Consider the following 16,579-nt stretch of genomic DNA (forward strand, 5'->3'; position numbering starts at 1 on the left):
CAGTAGAGAGACAGGAAATGGGGAGGCAGAGAGAGGGGGAATGACATGCACCAAAGGCCGTCCGATGCGGGACTCGAACCGGGGCCGACTGCAGCGAAGACTGTAGCCTCTACACATGGGGCGCCTGCTTAGACCACTACGCCACACGACGCCCCAGGCACTAATATAAATTTTCTTTGATTTTCTATTGCTTAATTATTAGGAACCCCACACTGAGCAGTTCCTCAGTTCTTCATGTCATGGATGCACCAGAGGTTGAAACTTTCCTCTGAGATTCTGCTCCATGTTGACATGATGCATCACATCATTTCTGCTGATTTGTCAGCTGCACATTCATGTTCTACCACATCCTAAAGGTGTTCTTCTGGAGACTGGGGGGGGGGGGGGCACTGAAGTTCACTGTACTTACTCTGAGTCTACCTGAAGGTGGATTTAGTATCACCTCCTGGGCAATGCTTAAATTTAGGTTCAGGAACTCACCAACAAGGCGGGTTGGGGGAGTGCAGTGGAGACTAAAGCGTATCCCTTAATTCATGGGTCGTCAAGTTCCTGCAGTGGAACAAGCCTGTGATGAAGTAGTTGTTCTGTCTTGATAACTTTTACAAATTCATACAGAGAAAATAATGAATAATAATAAATTATAAAATAATAATGTTTCATTTCTTGTAGCAATGGAAAAGGAGACCCAAGCCAACAGGGTTTGGGTGTCAGTCTTCTGAAGTCTCTCCTTGACAACATGCCTTACTTGACTGCAGCAGCAACGGGTGGTAAGTAACTGACCAACAATTCAGATCAACACACAGCACAGTTTTCATTTCCTATTACCCCCTCCCCCTCCTTTGTCTGTTTTCAGGGTCAGTGTTCTGGTACTTTGTGCTGCTCAACTATGTAAAGGAGGAGGACCTGGCGGGCTGCAGCACGGCCTGCGCCTCTCTGCTCACCGCCATCTCTCGACAGCTGCAGGATCGCCTCACCCCACTGGAGGCACTGCTGCAGACCCGGTACCTCTCCAGATATATACTTCAAGAGTGGCATGCTCTGTAGCAAACAGCATTTTATTCTATTACTGACGTTATTCTTAGCAGATGTCAGTAGTTCCACCTGCTGCTGAGGTGATGTCCAGGCTGCTTTCATATTTCCTTGTAAGGTTAATAAGACAATATTCTCTCCTTTTGCTCTGCTGCCTGTTTCCTGCAGGTACGGTCTGTACAGCTCTCCGTTTGACCCGGTGCTCTTTGACCTGGAGGTCAGTGGTTCCTCCTGTAAGAATGCCTTCAACAGCAGCATCGGAGTCCAGTCAGATGAGATCGACCTCTCTGACATTATTTCAGGTAGGCAGTCAGTTTTTTAACATGCTCACTGTGGAATGATGATAAAGACATATTAGACAGTCGCTGAAAATGAAGTTTGAGTTTACTTCAACTTATACAAAGCATTTGGTCAATTAATATATCAATTAATATAGTAATACTAGTTAGTTCAGTTGCTCATAGTTTGATAGCTTCTGTGAAACAATCACCAGAAACGGTTCTATTCTCTACCTGCCAAATCCTTTTCTGCCAGAGTCACAAATAGTTTTCAGCTGTTGTTTGGCACAAACATTCACTTGGACTCAAAGATGAAGTTTTTAGATTTTTGTGGTCAAAAGTCAAAGGTCACAGTGACCTCACGTTCTTGTGAATGTGATATAGTGTAGAAGTATTGTGCTCTAGCTTAAACGAGGCTCCTAAAGCTCGGGTGTTTTCTTGTCCTGAAGGAAATGGAAAGGTGAGCAGCTGTGCAGCAGCAGAGGGCAGCTTCACAGCGTTAACAGGACTCCTGGAGGTGGAGCCTTTGCACTTTACTTGTATCTCTACTAGCGATGGCACACGTGTGGAACGAGATGACGCAAGCATGTTTACTGGTAAACACCATTTATCTCTCATTCACTCAGTGTCGGCTCAGGTTTCACTGTATGAACTGGTCATTGCCTGAACCTCTGCTGTTAAACCTCAGTGAGTACATTTGGCGTGACCCCGGCTGTGGGCGGCCTGTCGACGGGAGCGGTTGGCGAAGCTTCTACAGCACTGAGTTCTGCGGCCCAGGTGGCGCTCCAGTCACTGTCCCACGCCATGGTGTCAGCGGAGCAGCAGCTACAGGTGCTGCAGGAGAAACAGCAGCAGCTGCTCAAGCTGCAGCAGCAGGTGAGACGACAACTTACTGTTACTGTTATACACAAGTTATGATCATTATTACAGGAACTTAATGAAGCCTAAAGTAATGAGAGGTCACTGTCACAGGTTCTGCTCTTAGATTTAACCAGAGTCAAATCCAAGTGTAGAGTTTTTGTCTGGAAGTTATTAACCAATCCAGTGTTTTTGTCTTGTGATGAGTAAGAATTCTTTGTCTTTGCTGACATCAGAAGGCCAAGCTGGAGGCCAAGCTACATCAGACCACGTCTGCAGCCGCTGCTGCCGCCTCTGGTGTGGGACCCATCCACAACTCTGTGCCTTCCAACCCTTCCTCTGCTCCAGGCTTCTTTATTCACCCCTCTGACGTCATTCCCCCGACACCTAAAACCACACCCCTCTTCATGACCCCTCCTCTCACGCCTCCCAACGAGGCCGTGTCGGCAGCCTTCAGCGCGGAGCTGGCTCACCTGTTCCCCGGATCCATGATGGACCCAGGGCCTGTCAACCTGGCTGCACACAAGAACACACAGAAAGCCAAGCCGGTTAGTAACATGCAGTGTGACGCTTGGCCAGTTAATGATAGCTGGGAGATACAAAAACTCTCAAGTAGTAAAAGCTGGCACCAAATGTCTGGTCAGATTCAAATTGTTCAGTTCATTCAGTAGAGAATACTCAACTGTACAAACAAAGGGAAAAAAAAACTGGGCTGTTGTATTAGCATGAGATCTGAAGGACAGTCAGTGTTAAAGACAATTGTTAGAGGCAGCCAAATGAAGTTAATGTTATTGTTTTTATCAATACAAGCAGATGGTAAAAGTTTTTTTTCTTTTGATTAAAATAAGTAAAATATTGTGATGAATTTTTTCTCTTTGATCCAGAGCCCCATTGGTAGTGGTCTGGCTTTGGCCATCTCCCAGGCATCTCACTTCCTGCAGCCTCCTCCTCATCAGTCCATCATCATAGAACGGATGCACTCAGGTATGTCATGTAGCACTGTTTCAGAATGGAAATGTCGACTAACTCAGACTCTTACATACTGAATCAAATATTTGGAACAACTTTAAGAGAAAAGAAAATGTCTGTTTAAATCATATTGTACTGACAGCTTCATATCTCAGCCTTGAAGAGCTCTAAAATGACATTTTTATTTCTGCTGCTCTTTCCTCCCAGGAGCTCGGCGCTTCGTCACGCTGGACTTTGGTCGTCCTGTCCTGCTGACTGACGTTCTGATCCCGACCTGTGGAGACCTGGCTTCTCTGTCCATGGACATCTGGACGCTGGGTGAGGAGGTGGACGGCCGCAGGCTGGTTGTGGCGACCGACATCAGCACCCACTCTCTCATTCTCCACGACCTGCTGCCGCCCCCTGTCTGCAGGTTCATGAAGGTCTGTGTTCAGGACGGTCACCCTCATGTTGTGAGTTGTTTGTGCTTTTGTTCGTTTACCACAATGACATTCTCTCCTCATTTGCCCCCTAAAACCATCAGATCACAGTGATTGGTCGCTATGGCAGCACCAATGCTCGGGCAAAGATCCCACTGGGCTTCTACTATGGCCACACTTACATTCTGCCGTGGGAGAGCGAGCTTAAGTTGATGCATGATCCTCTGCGGGGAGAGAGCGAGGCGGCCAGTCAGCCAGACATAGATCAGCACTTGACCATGATGGTGGCGCTGCAGGAGGACATCCAGTGCAGGTGAGATGTTTGTCTGACTGACCCAGAATCTGTTCATTGGATTAGTCATGTTCTCAAACATTAATGAAACAATAAATGTCATCATGGGGGACATCTCTCTTATATCCTAAAGGTCAAAGGTCAACTTCAGTGACATCATAATGTTCTGCAAAAACTGTCATGCTGTAGCCCAGGGGAGATTGTGACTATATTTACTGTAACTTGGCTGGTTGGATAAGGCGTACAATCACGAGGTGGTGATTCTAGTTAGCAGATGTTAGTTAAACAGGAGGAAATAGGAGGAAGTGCATATGTGCAACAGTGTGGCTCATGGATTTTAATGATCTGGATTAAGGCAGAGATGCACTTGGGTAGTCGTGGATTAGTAATATGAGGCTCACTGCCAAAAATATTGACTGCAGATTTTAACAGGGCTGTGTATAACTTGTAGTCAGACATGGCTGCTGTCACTTTGTCAGCTCTGTCTTTATGAAGATTTAAAATCTGATCTGGCACAGAATCAGGTTCTGCTCATGAAACTGTCCATGTGTTAAAGCTAAACAATTCTGTCAAATATTCATCTCATCTGTTCTGTGGTACTGAATGGATCTATTGGGAATCTCAAAGATAGAACTGTAGGGAAGGAGTGTGAGATGCCCAGATTTGGATCCACATTATTTTCTCAGGGGAAACCAGAAGATTCAGGATGTGGTACAGATGAACCAGTTAAAGTGTGTCAGATAAGGGACTTACTACTCTCTCCTGTTCTTGTTATAGGTACAATCTAGCATGCCATCGACTGGAGACACTTCTGCAGAACATTGACCTGCCGCCTCTCAATAGCGCCAACAACGCCCAGTACTTCCTACGAAAACCAGACAAGGTAGTGGAGGAGGACCAGCGTGTGTTCTCAGCCTACCAGGACTGCATCCAGCTGCAGCTGCAGCTCAACCTGGCTCACCACGCTGTTCAGCGACTCCGTGTGTCACTCGGTGCCAGCCGCAAGTCACTCCCCACGGCCGGGGCTGTGGAGGCCCAGGAGCTGGTTCAAAACTCCTCCACAGAGCAGCTGAGGACCATCATCCGCTACCTGCTGGACACACTGCTCAGCCTGTTGCACTCCAACAATGGTGAGCGGGAGATGGGAGTGTTATATAGTGGAGATGACAGGGTTACCGTTGGTTGGATTTTTACCTGAATTGAAGAGTTGGACAGCATCCTGATTAACACAGTTCATACTTCATCCTTTCATGTGTATCTGTTTTCAGGCCACTCTGTGCCCTCGGTGCTCCAGAGCACATTCCATGCCCAGGCCTGCGAGGAGCTCTTTAAACACCTCTGCATCAGTGGGACACCCAAGATCCGTCTTCATGCCGGCCTGCTGCTGGTGCAGCTCTGTGGAGGCGAGCGTTGGTGGGGCCAGTTCCTCTCTAATGTCCTGCAGGAGCTCTACAACTCTGAGCAACTGCTCATCTTCCCCCAGGACAGGTACAGGCCTCTGAGTGCATGTACTTACATTATAGTAACATGTTCCCAGGGCTTTTTAACGCATTGATAATTATGAAAGTAAATGAGTCCCCCCCCCTAAGTTATAATCCTTAAGATTTTCATTTTAACAGTCTTCTCTGTGACTGGACCACAACAGTGGGGCTAGTCCTGTACATACAGACTGTGACTGACTGAGTGATGGAATTGGTGGGTCGGCTGAGTGTTGGAGTTTCCTCTCTGGCCATTGCTCTTTCAAAATGACTTGGCAAAAACAGTTTGTATTAGGAGGCGTTTGCAGTGTTGCCATCTGAGCACATTTGTCGCTAGATTTAGGCTTTTTCTAACTTCTTGCTGTTATCATAAGTAACCACAGGTGTTAGCAGATAAACCAGGACTTAAGTCTTAAGGATAACAGTTGTAAAGCAAGGGCAGTGTGTCCTGCTAAATAGATAATTAATATATAAATACATTAATTAGGTAAGAAAACATCACAGTAATAAAATATGTTTTCCCAAATGACACCATGTCTGCACCATCAGTTGTTCCTCTGTGCCAAAAAAACCAAAAAATATTTCTTGAATCTGACACAGCTGGTTGAGTCATATAAAGAGCCTCAGTGAATATATCTAAAGTGAAGTAATATTTTAATAATAATAATTGATTGATAATTCTTCTGTCTCTGTGAGTGAAAAGGGCAAATCTTTCAGTCTGATTTTTTTTAATTAAATGCAGGGCTTAAAGTATTCTGGCACCGTGCCGGATCTCCAGCGTAACGCTGTGAGAGAAAAAATTAAAAGTCAATAGTTTTGGTTGCGGTTTATGTTCATAGGTTCATGTTCGAGGTAATAAAGTTAATCTACCAATGGTATGACAGGAACGCAGCTCTTGCTTGCTTACTAGCCAATCAGAAGCAGAGGATCCAGCAGCTTGAAGGAGCTGTGTGCTTGTTTCTGCACGCTGTGCTCGAGGAAGCTGCTATCTGCCACCAGCGCCAATAAAGTGCTCTCTCGTCATGAATTGGACCCCGGTCATAATGCTGCTGTCCGCGCACTCCAACATACAACTACTTTACCGGGAGCGACAGTTACAGTTGACACTCCATCATCAATGACTGACTGTGTCTGCGATCAAAAAATGTGTGTGCGCATGTATTTTTTTTTTTTTTTTTACTTTAAGCCCTGTAAATGTTTTCATGTCGGTTGGTGAGCCAGTTCACTGATGCCTCAGTGCAGCTTCAGAGAAATGTTTCGCACCGTGGTGCAGTTCTGTGGGACAGATTCTGTTAGACAGTGCACCTGTTTGGACAGAACCTGTTCTCCTTCAAACATCTCAAGCATCTCTTGGGTTTCAGCTTTACTAACTGCAGTGTTTTCTATCTCTCTCCATCACAGGGTGTTCATGCTCCTGTCCTGCATTGGCCAAAGATCCTTGAGTAACAGTGGTGTGTTGGAGGGGCTCCTCAACCTGCTGGACAGCCTGCTCTCCCCCCTGCAGCAGCCACAAGCTGCAGCCCAGCGCAGGACTGAAGGTAAACAACGTCACGTGACACAGCAAAGCTTTCAGATCTGTGGCCTGTAGGACAGAAAATACAGGCACAGTCACACAGTATATCTCTGAATGTGCGCATGTGGCAGATTATGCATTTGAAGAATGAAGTACAAGAGTGTGTGTTTCTCCAGGTGTTTTGGATATCCCCATGATCAGCTGGGTGGTGATGCTGGTTTCTAGATTGTTGGACTATGTGGCCAGTATAGAAGACGAAGCCTCTGGTGCAAAGAAGCACCTTGGTGGAAAAGAGCGGGAGAGATCATTTACAGGTATATGACCTTCAGTTTAAAGATTTTATTTCACTGCTGACTTTTTGAAGTTTTTCATATTTAAAGGAAAATAAAAAAGATGCATTTTTAACAAATTGTTTCCTATCCCATGCTGCTCACAGCAGGTTCACTCTGGATGTTAATTACCCTTGAACACACACATTGTGACTCTGTAGACTCAGTAGAATGATTGAAAATCTATCAATACACTTCACATTCCAGTGCTCACACTTGAGCTCAGTCTGGTGTTTTCCCCTGACACACCTCCTCCTCATGTAGCATCCAGCATCTCTGTGTGATCTAACTCACATGTAACCCACAGCAGTGAACTGATCAGTGTTGTTATTGCTGTGTCCTTCAGGTATTCAGTGGAGCTTCATCAATAACAGCCTTCAGTCTCAGAACTCCAGCAGGTCGGCTAAAAGCAGCAGCAGCCTGGACCGACTCTACTCCCGCAAGATCCGCAAGCAGCTCGTCCACCACAAGCAGGTAAATGTGTCTCATTCCAACACCACCTGTAAACACACACTCACTAATATGTCTTTAAATACAGCTGCAAGGTTCAAGCAGATAGTGAAACATCACAAAATTGTGATTCAAGTGTGATAGAGATGTTTTCTCATGTCTGTTTGAAGCTACAGCATTAAAATGGGTTGTGTATAGCATATACCTTTGCAGTGCCTGTATTTATCATGCCCTTTTTATTGTAGCAGTTGAATCTATTGAAAGCAAAACAGAAAGCTTTGGTGGAGCAGATCGAGAAGGAGAAGATCCAGAGCAACAAAGGCTCCTCCTACAAACTGCTGGTTGAACAGGCCAAGCTCAAACAAGCCACGTCCAAGGTGAGCAGCTCACTGTGCACACAGCTCACAGTCTGCAGCTCCGTCACGTTCTCAGCTCACACATCACTGAAGAGAGATGGGGTTAGAGAGCTTTTCTCCTGAAGTTTGAGGTGTAGGTGCAGGAAAGGAAGACAGTTAGGCGTTATATTCAGTCTTCTCAAAACAGGTCAGCTTAATTCTCTTGTGTCATAAAATCAACAAAACCAAAAAAACACATACAAATTAAAACTCTATCTTACTGATGGAACACAAGTGCTGATCCTCTCTGCTCAACCTCAGTCTCTTATATACTGAGTCTCTTCACCTTCCTCGTACTAAAGCAATCCGCTCATCTGATTCAGCTGGGCAGCACCCATTGTCCTGGCTGCCCTGCTGACTCTGTGGGCTTTGTAGTCTTTTGCTGGCAGCCATGGTGCAGCGACCAGGAGGGAATGTATCTCCCCTCTATTACACTACCTCTCATGACATCACAGTATGTTTTACAGTGTATTGTCTCCATGTTTGAAGACGGTCGCTGTTGTTTCTGTCTCTGAGGTGAATCTGTTGATACAGCAGTGAATTCCAGATGAGATCACTATATATCTATAGTGTGTATATATAATTAAAACAAATACCATCCCTTATGTGTGTGCGCATGTATAAAAGTGAAGAAAAAGCCATTAGATAAAAGTGAAGATTAAGAACAGATTTAAAAGAGGATACTGAGTTTGCTCACCTGAGATCCTCAGGTAGGGGGGTCCTGGTTGTCCAAGTTGTAAAACTCTCAGGGAACCAGTGAAGCGCAGAAAACACACTGCAGGATCTGCTGGTAGATGTGTTGAGGATGCCTCGTGTGTTTGAAGAACATAAATTGGTCTGTTCTCACATGATTTACATAGAGCTTTTGACACAGTGGACCTGCTTGTTATATACTCTTCCAGCACTTTAAAGACCTGATCCGTCTGCGGCGGACAGCTGAATGGCCCCGCTCCACACTGGACACTGAGTCCCCAACAGCCAAAGAAGCCCCAGAGGTAGAACCTCTACCCTTCACACTGTCCCATGAACGTTGCATCTCCGTAGTGCAGAAGCTGGCTCTCTTCCTCCTCTCCATGGACTTCACCTGCCACGCTGACCTGCTGCTCTTCGTCTGCAAGGTATCTGTGTGACACATCAACATGTGAGAGTTTGTGAATTCTGCAGATACTCATAGATAAATTCTTCTGTTACCCCTCAGGTCCTTGCTAGGATAGCCAATGCCACAAGACCCACAATCCACCTGTGTGAGGTGGTGTCTGAGCAGCAGCTGGAGCGCCTGCTGCTCCTGCTCGTGGGGACGGATTTCAACCGAGGGGACATCTCCTGGGGGGGTGCATGGGCACAGTATTCCCTCACCTGTATGCTACAGGACATCCTGGCAGGTATGTGTGGTCCGCTTGTGGTTTAGTATCACATAGTTCTGTGACTGGAGTTTGAGCCTGACACTAACTGTGTGAACTGTGTGAAATGTGAGTCTTTTATTCAACTTTACATTGATAAACCAATTATTTGATCACCAGAAAATTAATCAGCAGCTATTTTGGTAATGGATTAATATTTTTTCAAAATAAAAGGCAATCATTTGATGGTTCCAGCTGTTGATTGAACAGAACAAGTCATTAAAATATCACCAGAGCTTTGCAGCTTTCTGGTGTTTTATAGAATAAAACGAGTGATTAATATAAGAAAATAATCAGTAGATTAATAGATAAATAAAATAACCATTGGCCCCACTCCTAACTTTCATACATGTGGGCTGCCCTAAGGCTCCATATTAGGGCCTCTTATATCTCTTAAACATAAACATGCATTTCCATGTGGCGTTGTCGTCCTTTAATCCTGACTGACTGTTGTTGCATATGGTATGCCTGCAAATGTTTCACAATAAAAGCCCTATTAAGAAATTGAGGGTTTCTGTCCAATGAAACGCGAGAGGTCTGTTAATGTGAACCAGTTACAGGAAGTATTGAGTTTGTATTAAACAGTTTATTTTTAAACACTTCATTGTCATTTTGTTGGGTCCTCAGGTGAACTGCTGTCTCCAGGCTCACTGGACGTCATGGAGGAGGTGGCTGTGGGTGAGGAGGCTGGGGCGTCCTCCTCCTCAGTGGGGGCTGATTCGGATGACTCCCTTCCCCAGCCGGCACCCATCCCCCTGGTAGAGAGCATTGATGAGGCCCTGGTACCTGATATCATCGCAGGTACAACCGCGACCTCCTCAGTATTCCAAAGTGCGTGGGTAGCCCCGACCATCCTCCACACAACACCACACACATGTTGACATGAACCCACACTGTCTGTCATCACAAAGTGTTTATGTGGTAAAATGTTCTCCTCTCTTTTCATAACTACTTGTTCTGTCTTTCTGAGTAGATTAGAAGTGATAGTGTCGTGTCTTTTGCAGTAAATCAGTGTGTAGTTAACACTCCACTGGAAAAACCTGATGCTTCTTTTGAGTACACTGACTTTGATTATTACTGTGTTGTGTGTCTGGACTGTCCCTCCAGAATAAGAGCATAAGAGCTAATATGTTGATCGGCATTAAAATTGCCCAGTGAAGTGCTTAGAACGTTTCTTGCTTGTATATTGATCTAGTGTGCTTGCTTGGCAATATTAAAGCTGTTTTCATTATCCAAAGGTGCTCCACCTCTGTCATCTTTGGAAAAAGATAAAGACATAGACTTTGACTTGCTACAAGACCTGATGGATGTTGATATTGATCCTTTAGATATTGATTTGGAAAAAGATCCACTCGCTGCCAAAGTGTTTAAGGTATGTTGATGATGTTCTATTCTTCTTCTTCTCTGTTTACTCTGTCCCTGTCTCTGCTTGGTACAAAGTTAATGACTAAAGTCATTCATCAATATAATTGAAAAGAATAAAGAAGAATGAAAGTATCATTTTTATATATATATATAGTGTATTTACAAGAAAAAAGAAAAGAATATTTGAAGAATAAAGTTGAATGTTTGAAGAAAAAAAGTTGTATGATGGAGGAGGATGTTGGAGAATTTATGATAAAAAGTCTAATTATGAAATAAAGTAAATAACTTCATAAGGAAAACAACTTTTTAACAATTTTGAAATTATAAAAGATTAGTTTTATACTTTGTAGTAATCAGGTGGTAGAAATCTGTCAGCTTTTGTGACAAATGAAAGGATGTGGATGTCGTCAAGTGACGTATGTAAAAGTGTAATTATTCTTTAAATATTCTTTAAATATAATGTTTTTTTTGTAAAATTACTATTCTCATATTCTCAGGAAGTTACAATTTTTTCTTAAAATATTCTCCAAATACATTTTTCTTTTGCTGGCAGTTCAGTTTATTCTGTATAATATGTTGAACCTGTTCACAGCTGGTTGTATTCATTGCGTCGTTCTGTAACTGTACAGTTAACTTACAGATCAGTTTCAGATTCTGAATCAAATGAACTTGAACCCTGAGGCTGCTGTCCCTCCATGTGTTTCTGTGTCAGGCCTGGATTAAAAAGCTTTTATGCAGCACACATTTGTCAACTATTGTTTGCAACAGAGAACAAAAATTCAAAGTGAATAAGGGGGAGTGAAGTGATGTCTCAGGCTCTTTCTGATGTTTTGCCCTGTTCACAGTAGAATGACTGTAAACTTCTTTACCCTCATGTTTCCCACCCCCTCCTTCTCCTGTCTGTTCTCAGCCTATAAGCAGCACCTGGTATGACTACTGGGGTGCTGACTATGGCACATATGGGTACAACCCGTACATTGGAGGGGTTGGTATCCCTGTCTCCAAACCTCCAGTTGCTGCTGAGAAGCCCGGGTCACAGAGTCTGTCAGTGTCCGTGTCACAGGGTGAGCAGAGGCTGAGATTTACAGGTACACATCATGTTTTTTCTGTCCAGTCTTTGAGCAAGCGTTTTGACCTCTTTCCTTCTGACCTCTGTTGTACAGCTCTAGACGCCCGGCTAGAAGTGGGCCTTGAGCAGCAGGCTGAGCTGATGCTCAAAATGATGGCAACTCTACAGGCCGACTCCATTCTACAAGCCCTCACCTCCAGCTCCTCCACAGGTAACCACACTAACACCGTCACTGCTTGTCGATTAGTGAATGGAAGTGCTCAACAACCTGCAGACAAAATATTCTTTACAGAGTTTATAATGACAGCCTGTTTGCTGTCTGACTTTCAGTCAGCCAGGCCTCCAATGGGACCGATGACTCCCTGCTGAGGGCCCTCCATGGAGGAGGCTCTCCTCCAGGCAGCAGCATCATAATCCAGCCCTCGTCCATCCCCATGCTGAGTGCCTGCTTTAACAAGCTCTTCTCCATGCTGCAGGTCCACCATGTACAGGTCAGAACACAGTCTGTCTAACATATTTGTGTAAATGTTGATATAATACGTTCAGTGGAAAAATCTTCACTCATACAGACTCATGTCTGGAGGGACCGACTTCATCCCTGGATCTATGTGGATTTATCTCATTTCTTATCTTTACAATCTGTATAAGTCTCATGTGGACCTACAGTGAGCAGCCGTTCACTTGTGGAATGGATTGAGGTCAACACTCTGACTCTGCCACAATTGTAGTTTTGACAGAGTATTTTCTGTGGTTTTCTTTGGTAGAGGCAGGTCTCTGTCGACTGCTGTCCTTCTTGCTGTAGTGTAGTATAATCTGTTTACACTGTAATTCAATTTACTTCACCGCTGGCTGGCCCGTCACTGTAGAGAGCAGGGATATAGTTTTGAGGATAATTGGCTCTTCTGGGGCTGCCCTGACCTGCTGAAGGCAGACGGCCTTCATGCTGCCGGAAAAGGCGCTGCTGTTTTGTCCAGTAATATAGACAGGTGTTTACAGCAGGTTTGACACTAGGGACATAGTGCCCAGCAGGTTGCAGGTGATTAGAGAGCCTACTAGGGTGTTAGGAAGTGCGGTTTTGGAGTCCACTAGCTTAGAATCTAAGTCTAGGGAGTAAAATCCCCCTGGCATAGACTATCCGCCTGATAACCACATTTGTAGTATTGAGACTGTCTCCCTCCCCCGCCGTACTACTCATAAGTTTTTTAAACATGCAAATTCCCACACATTGGCCACCATTCCTATAACCTGTGGCAATGAAGTGTTCTACAAAGCATCTGACACATTTCTCCAAAACAAAATCTCTACTGTATTCCACACCGTCACGTGCGCAGGCCCTCTAATTTTTCCATAGAAATAAGATAAAAAGATGTTTCATTCCTATAAAGGCTTTGTCTACCAGAAGCCTCACTGACCAGCTTGTTGTTAATAACTCCAGCCTTAACAGGACCCTCAAATTTGGCTTCATGAACATTAAATCACTGTCTAGTAAAGCATTACTAATAAATGACTTGATTCTTGAGCATAAGCTGTATGTGATTGGTCTCTGTTGGGGGGTGGGGGGGAGTGGGGGGCTTTAATCTTTAAATCAGATTTTTTCAGGTTAACAACTAAACTGGAAGTGATCTTTAACACTTTTGAGGCTCTTTTACTGAAACCTTCTTCATCAGCTAAGATTACCCCTCTCCAGGATGACAGACTACGACCATTTCATCTTGTGGTACTTTACAGACCACCAGGCCCTTATTCACAGTTTTTAGAAGAATTTGGTGAATTTATCTCAGGTCTTGTCGCTTCAATTCACTTGAACAAGGCCTGGGATCCTCTTAAGTACAGCCTTTCAAGCAATCATCACTTTTGGGTTCACCCAGTTTGTGACTGAACCAACTCACTGCAATGCCAACACTCTAGACTTGATCTTATCTCATGGAATTGAGTTATCTAGTCTGACTGTCTTTCCCGCCACTTCTGCCATCTCTGATCACTTTTAAGTTTGAAGCAACACTAGCCTGTCCTCACATTACTACCTCAAATGTATTCACCACGCGCCACATTGGTCCAGCGACTTTAGCTGCTCTTGCTGAGAAACTACCTGAGGCCCTCACTCCATTCACTGAAGCAACTGACTCCGTTGAAATTTGCACTAGTAAATTAAACACACCTCTGTCTAGCCTCTTGGACTCAGTTGCTCCTCTCACCACTAAAACCACACAGTTAAAGAGGTCTACACCGTGGTTTACTAAAGAAACACGAGCCCTGAAGCAGGCCTGCAGGAGATTGGAGCACAAATGGCGCAAATCAAAATCTGAAGCACTCTCCTTTCAGTGAGTTAAAATACAAGCATGCTCTCTCCACTGCTAGAGCAGCCTTCTTCTCTCAGTTAATCAGTAACAATAAACACAATCATAGATTTCTTTTTTACAGTGCAGCTAAACCCACTCAGTAGCAGCCGTCTCTTAGCTGCTCGCCCTTTACAGCCCATGACTTTCTAGACTTTTTCAGTAATAAAATAGATTAGACATACAATCACCTCTTCTCCAGCTTCTACAGAACCAGCAAAGCATTACATTGAGTCCCTTTTAACTTCTCCTTTTAACAAATTTCAAGACTCTCTTGAAGCACTTTCTAAGCTGGTGTTGGCTTCTAAACCCACCACCTGTCTACTGGACCCTCTACCAGCTGGGCTCTCCAAAGACCTCTGGCCAATCTTGGGACCTTCAGTGCTGAACATTATTAATTTATCACTCACTTCTGGCACAGTTCCCAGTAGCTTTAAGACTTCTGTGGTGAAACCTTTACTTAAAAAACTGCACCTTGATTCAGGATCCTTGAATAATTATTATATATCTTATATAAGCGTTGAACCTTCCTTTCTTTTCTAAAGTACTGGAAAGAGTTGTGTCTCAGGAGCTTTCGTCTCATTTGTCTAATAATCTTTTTGAACCGTTCCAGGCTGCCTTGGCCCTGGCCTGTCACTCCGCTGAGACAGCGCTCACTAAAGTAGTAAATGATCTTCTGATCTCCATGAATTTGGACTCCACCTCTGTGCTCCTCTTGCTGGATCTCAGTGCAGCTTTTGATACTATCGATTGTTTTTTTCATTGTATTCTCTGAGACCTACTTGAAAACAAATTTGGTGTTTCTGGCCTGGCCCTCACCTGGTAAAAGTCCTACTTATCTGACAGAACACAGTGCATCTCCTATAATAACAATAATAATCGACATACTCTTCTGTGAAACATGGTGTACCCCAGGGCTCTGTTCTTGGCCCTCTGCTTTTCTCTCTATATATTTCACCTCTTGGTCAAATTATTCACAGTCATGGAATTAATTTCCATTTGTTCCATTATGTGCCTATAAAGGCTGATGATTCCTTTCACTGAAATGTGTTAAAAATTTTGTATTCAGTGGTCACATCAGCTGACGAACAATAACCTTTAACTTTGGAAGAAAACAGAAAGTAAAATCCACAAGACTTTGTTGGCATTAATTTAATTTCACCTTTTTTATCTGCATTAAATCCACTTGTTCCATCTAAACCCTGACTCTGTATATATGTTGCAAAAAGTGATCCATGAATGTGGTTTTCATCCGAACCATCTTCATACTGGATTTTAGAGACTCAATATTTGTTTTCACATTTAAACTCATTCTCTCTTCTGTCTCAGCTGGAGTCTCTGCTGCAGCTGTGGTTAACACTTAGTCTCAACACCTGCTCTGGCAGCAGTGAAGAGACTGGCTCAGACATCTTCCTATTCAACGCCAGCCGAGTGCCCACCATCCCGCTCAACCAAGGTCAGGACCACACACACACACACACACACACACACACACCTTCTGAACCTGTGCTGTGGAGCTATAGAAGCCGAGTTTGTCATATTGCTCTACATTATATTTTCTGTGTGTGTGTCCAGCATCCATCAGCAGTTTCCTGTCAGTGCTGGCGTGGTACCCCAACACCTCCCTGAGGACGTGGTGTCTGGTGCTGCACTCTCTCACTCTAATGACCAACATGTCAGCCTGCGGTCAGTACCCTGTCACTGGTTTCCTCCTGTGTTGTCAGTGCCTGTGAGAAGTTGTAGAATAAGTCACATGATCAGATTTCTCTCAGAGAGACAGTTTGTATATCAGTGTGTTAGTTCTCATGTCCACAGTAACTAACTGATCAGATGGGAACAGTCTATGACAATTAGTGTAAAATAAAATGTTCATCACTATATCGACACAAGACATTAGACTGACGTAAAGAATTATAACAGAAATAGAACTAAAATGTTTTGTGAATTATGCTTAAGCCCTGATCATGGATCTGATCCCAGAGTCACATTATTCTTTTCAAAATGCCCATGTTTACTTATTGTTTACTTTTGGTATGTTTATGAATTAGATTTTCCTACAGTGTAGCTCATGAATGTTTTTCATTATTCAGTTCCTCCTATAGAAATCAATGCATCCTTGAATGTTCTGTCTGTAATTGATGAGCAAAATGTTCCCTGCTGGAAAATTCATGAGCACAGCACAATAACATAAAGTAACTCTGAGCAGACAAGGTCAACTGTGATGAATTACTAGTGTAATGACAGGTTTAAGTCTCTGAGGTGAATTCCACTGTGTCATAAAATAATTGGAAACTTATTCAATCTAAACACCCAGTACTTGCCTGAAAGGAGTCGGTGTACAACACAAGGTGAAAGTCATATCAAAATACTTCAGTGCATCTGTGTTAGGATGTATAACT

At 43.9% G+C, this 16,579-nt stretch overlaps 1 protein-coding gene across 11 annotated transcripts in view; it reads left to right on the forward strand.

Moving 5' to 3' along the window:
• birc6 (baculoviral IAP repeat containing 6) overlaps positions 1 to 16,579 on the forward strand; it is a 136,251-nt gene that overhangs the window by 37,584 nt on the left and 82,088 nt on the right. For 7 of the 11 annotated variants that reach the window (XM_022765140.1, XM_022765149.1, XM_022765143.1 and 4 more), the window contains exons 20-43: positions 670 to 767; positions 854 to 1,001; positions 1,198 to 1,331; positions 1,757 to 1,903; positions 1,996 to 2,183; positions 2,402 to 2,713; positions 3,050 to 3,149; positions 3,342 to 3,556; positions 3,658 to 3,866; positions 4,623 to 4,975; positions 5,114 to 5,333; positions 6,725 to 6,861; positions 7,013 to 7,150; positions 7,512 to 7,639; positions 7,861 to 7,992; positions 8,913 to 9,128; positions 9,209 to 9,392; positions 10,038 to 10,241; positions 10,649 to 10,782; positions 11,686 to 11,839; positions 11,939 to 12,055; positions 12,175 to 12,335; positions 15,510 to 15,636; positions 15,756 to 15,866. In XM_022765140.1, the coding sequence (XP_022620861.1) occupies positions 670 to 767; positions 854 to 1,001; positions 1,198 to 1,331; positions 1,757 to 1,903; positions 1,996 to 2,183; positions 2,402 to 2,713; positions 3,050 to 3,149; positions 3,342 to 3,556; positions 3,658 to 3,866; positions 4,623 to 4,975; positions 5,114 to 5,333; positions 6,725 to 6,861; positions 7,013 to 7,150; positions 7,512 to 7,639; positions 7,861 to 7,992; positions 8,913 to 9,128; positions 9,209 to 9,392; positions 10,038 to 10,241; positions 10,649 to 10,782; positions 11,686 to 11,839; positions 11,939 to 12,055; positions 12,175 to 12,335; positions 15,510 to 15,636; positions 15,756 to 15,866 (4,067 nt within the window). The remainder of the gene's footprint in view (positions 1 to 669; positions 768 to 853; positions 1,002 to 1,197; positions 1,332 to 1,756; positions 1,904 to 1,995; positions 2,184 to 2,401; positions 2,714 to 3,049; positions 3,150 to 3,341; positions 3,557 to 3,657; positions 3,867 to 4,622; positions 4,976 to 5,113; positions 5,334 to 6,724; positions 6,862 to 7,012; positions 7,151 to 7,511; positions 7,640 to 7,860; positions 7,993 to 8,912; positions 9,129 to 9,208; positions 9,393 to 10,037; positions 10,242 to 10,648; positions 10,783 to 11,685; positions 11,840 to 11,938; positions 12,056 to 12,174; positions 12,336 to 15,509; positions 15,637 to 15,755; positions 15,867 to 16,579) is intronic. The other 4 variants (XM_022765145.1, XM_022765147.1, XM_022765148.1 and 1 more) reach the window with 3 other exon arrangements.

This window comes from Seriola dumerili, unplaced genomic scaffold, assembly GCF_002260705.1.
Source record: "Seriola dumerili isolate Sdu_G_001 unplaced genomic scaffold, Sdu_1.0 BDQW01000665.1, whole genome shotgun sequence".
Lineage (NCBI taxonomy): Eukaryota > Metazoa > Chordata > Actinopteri > Carangiformes > Carangidae > Seriola > Seriola dumerili.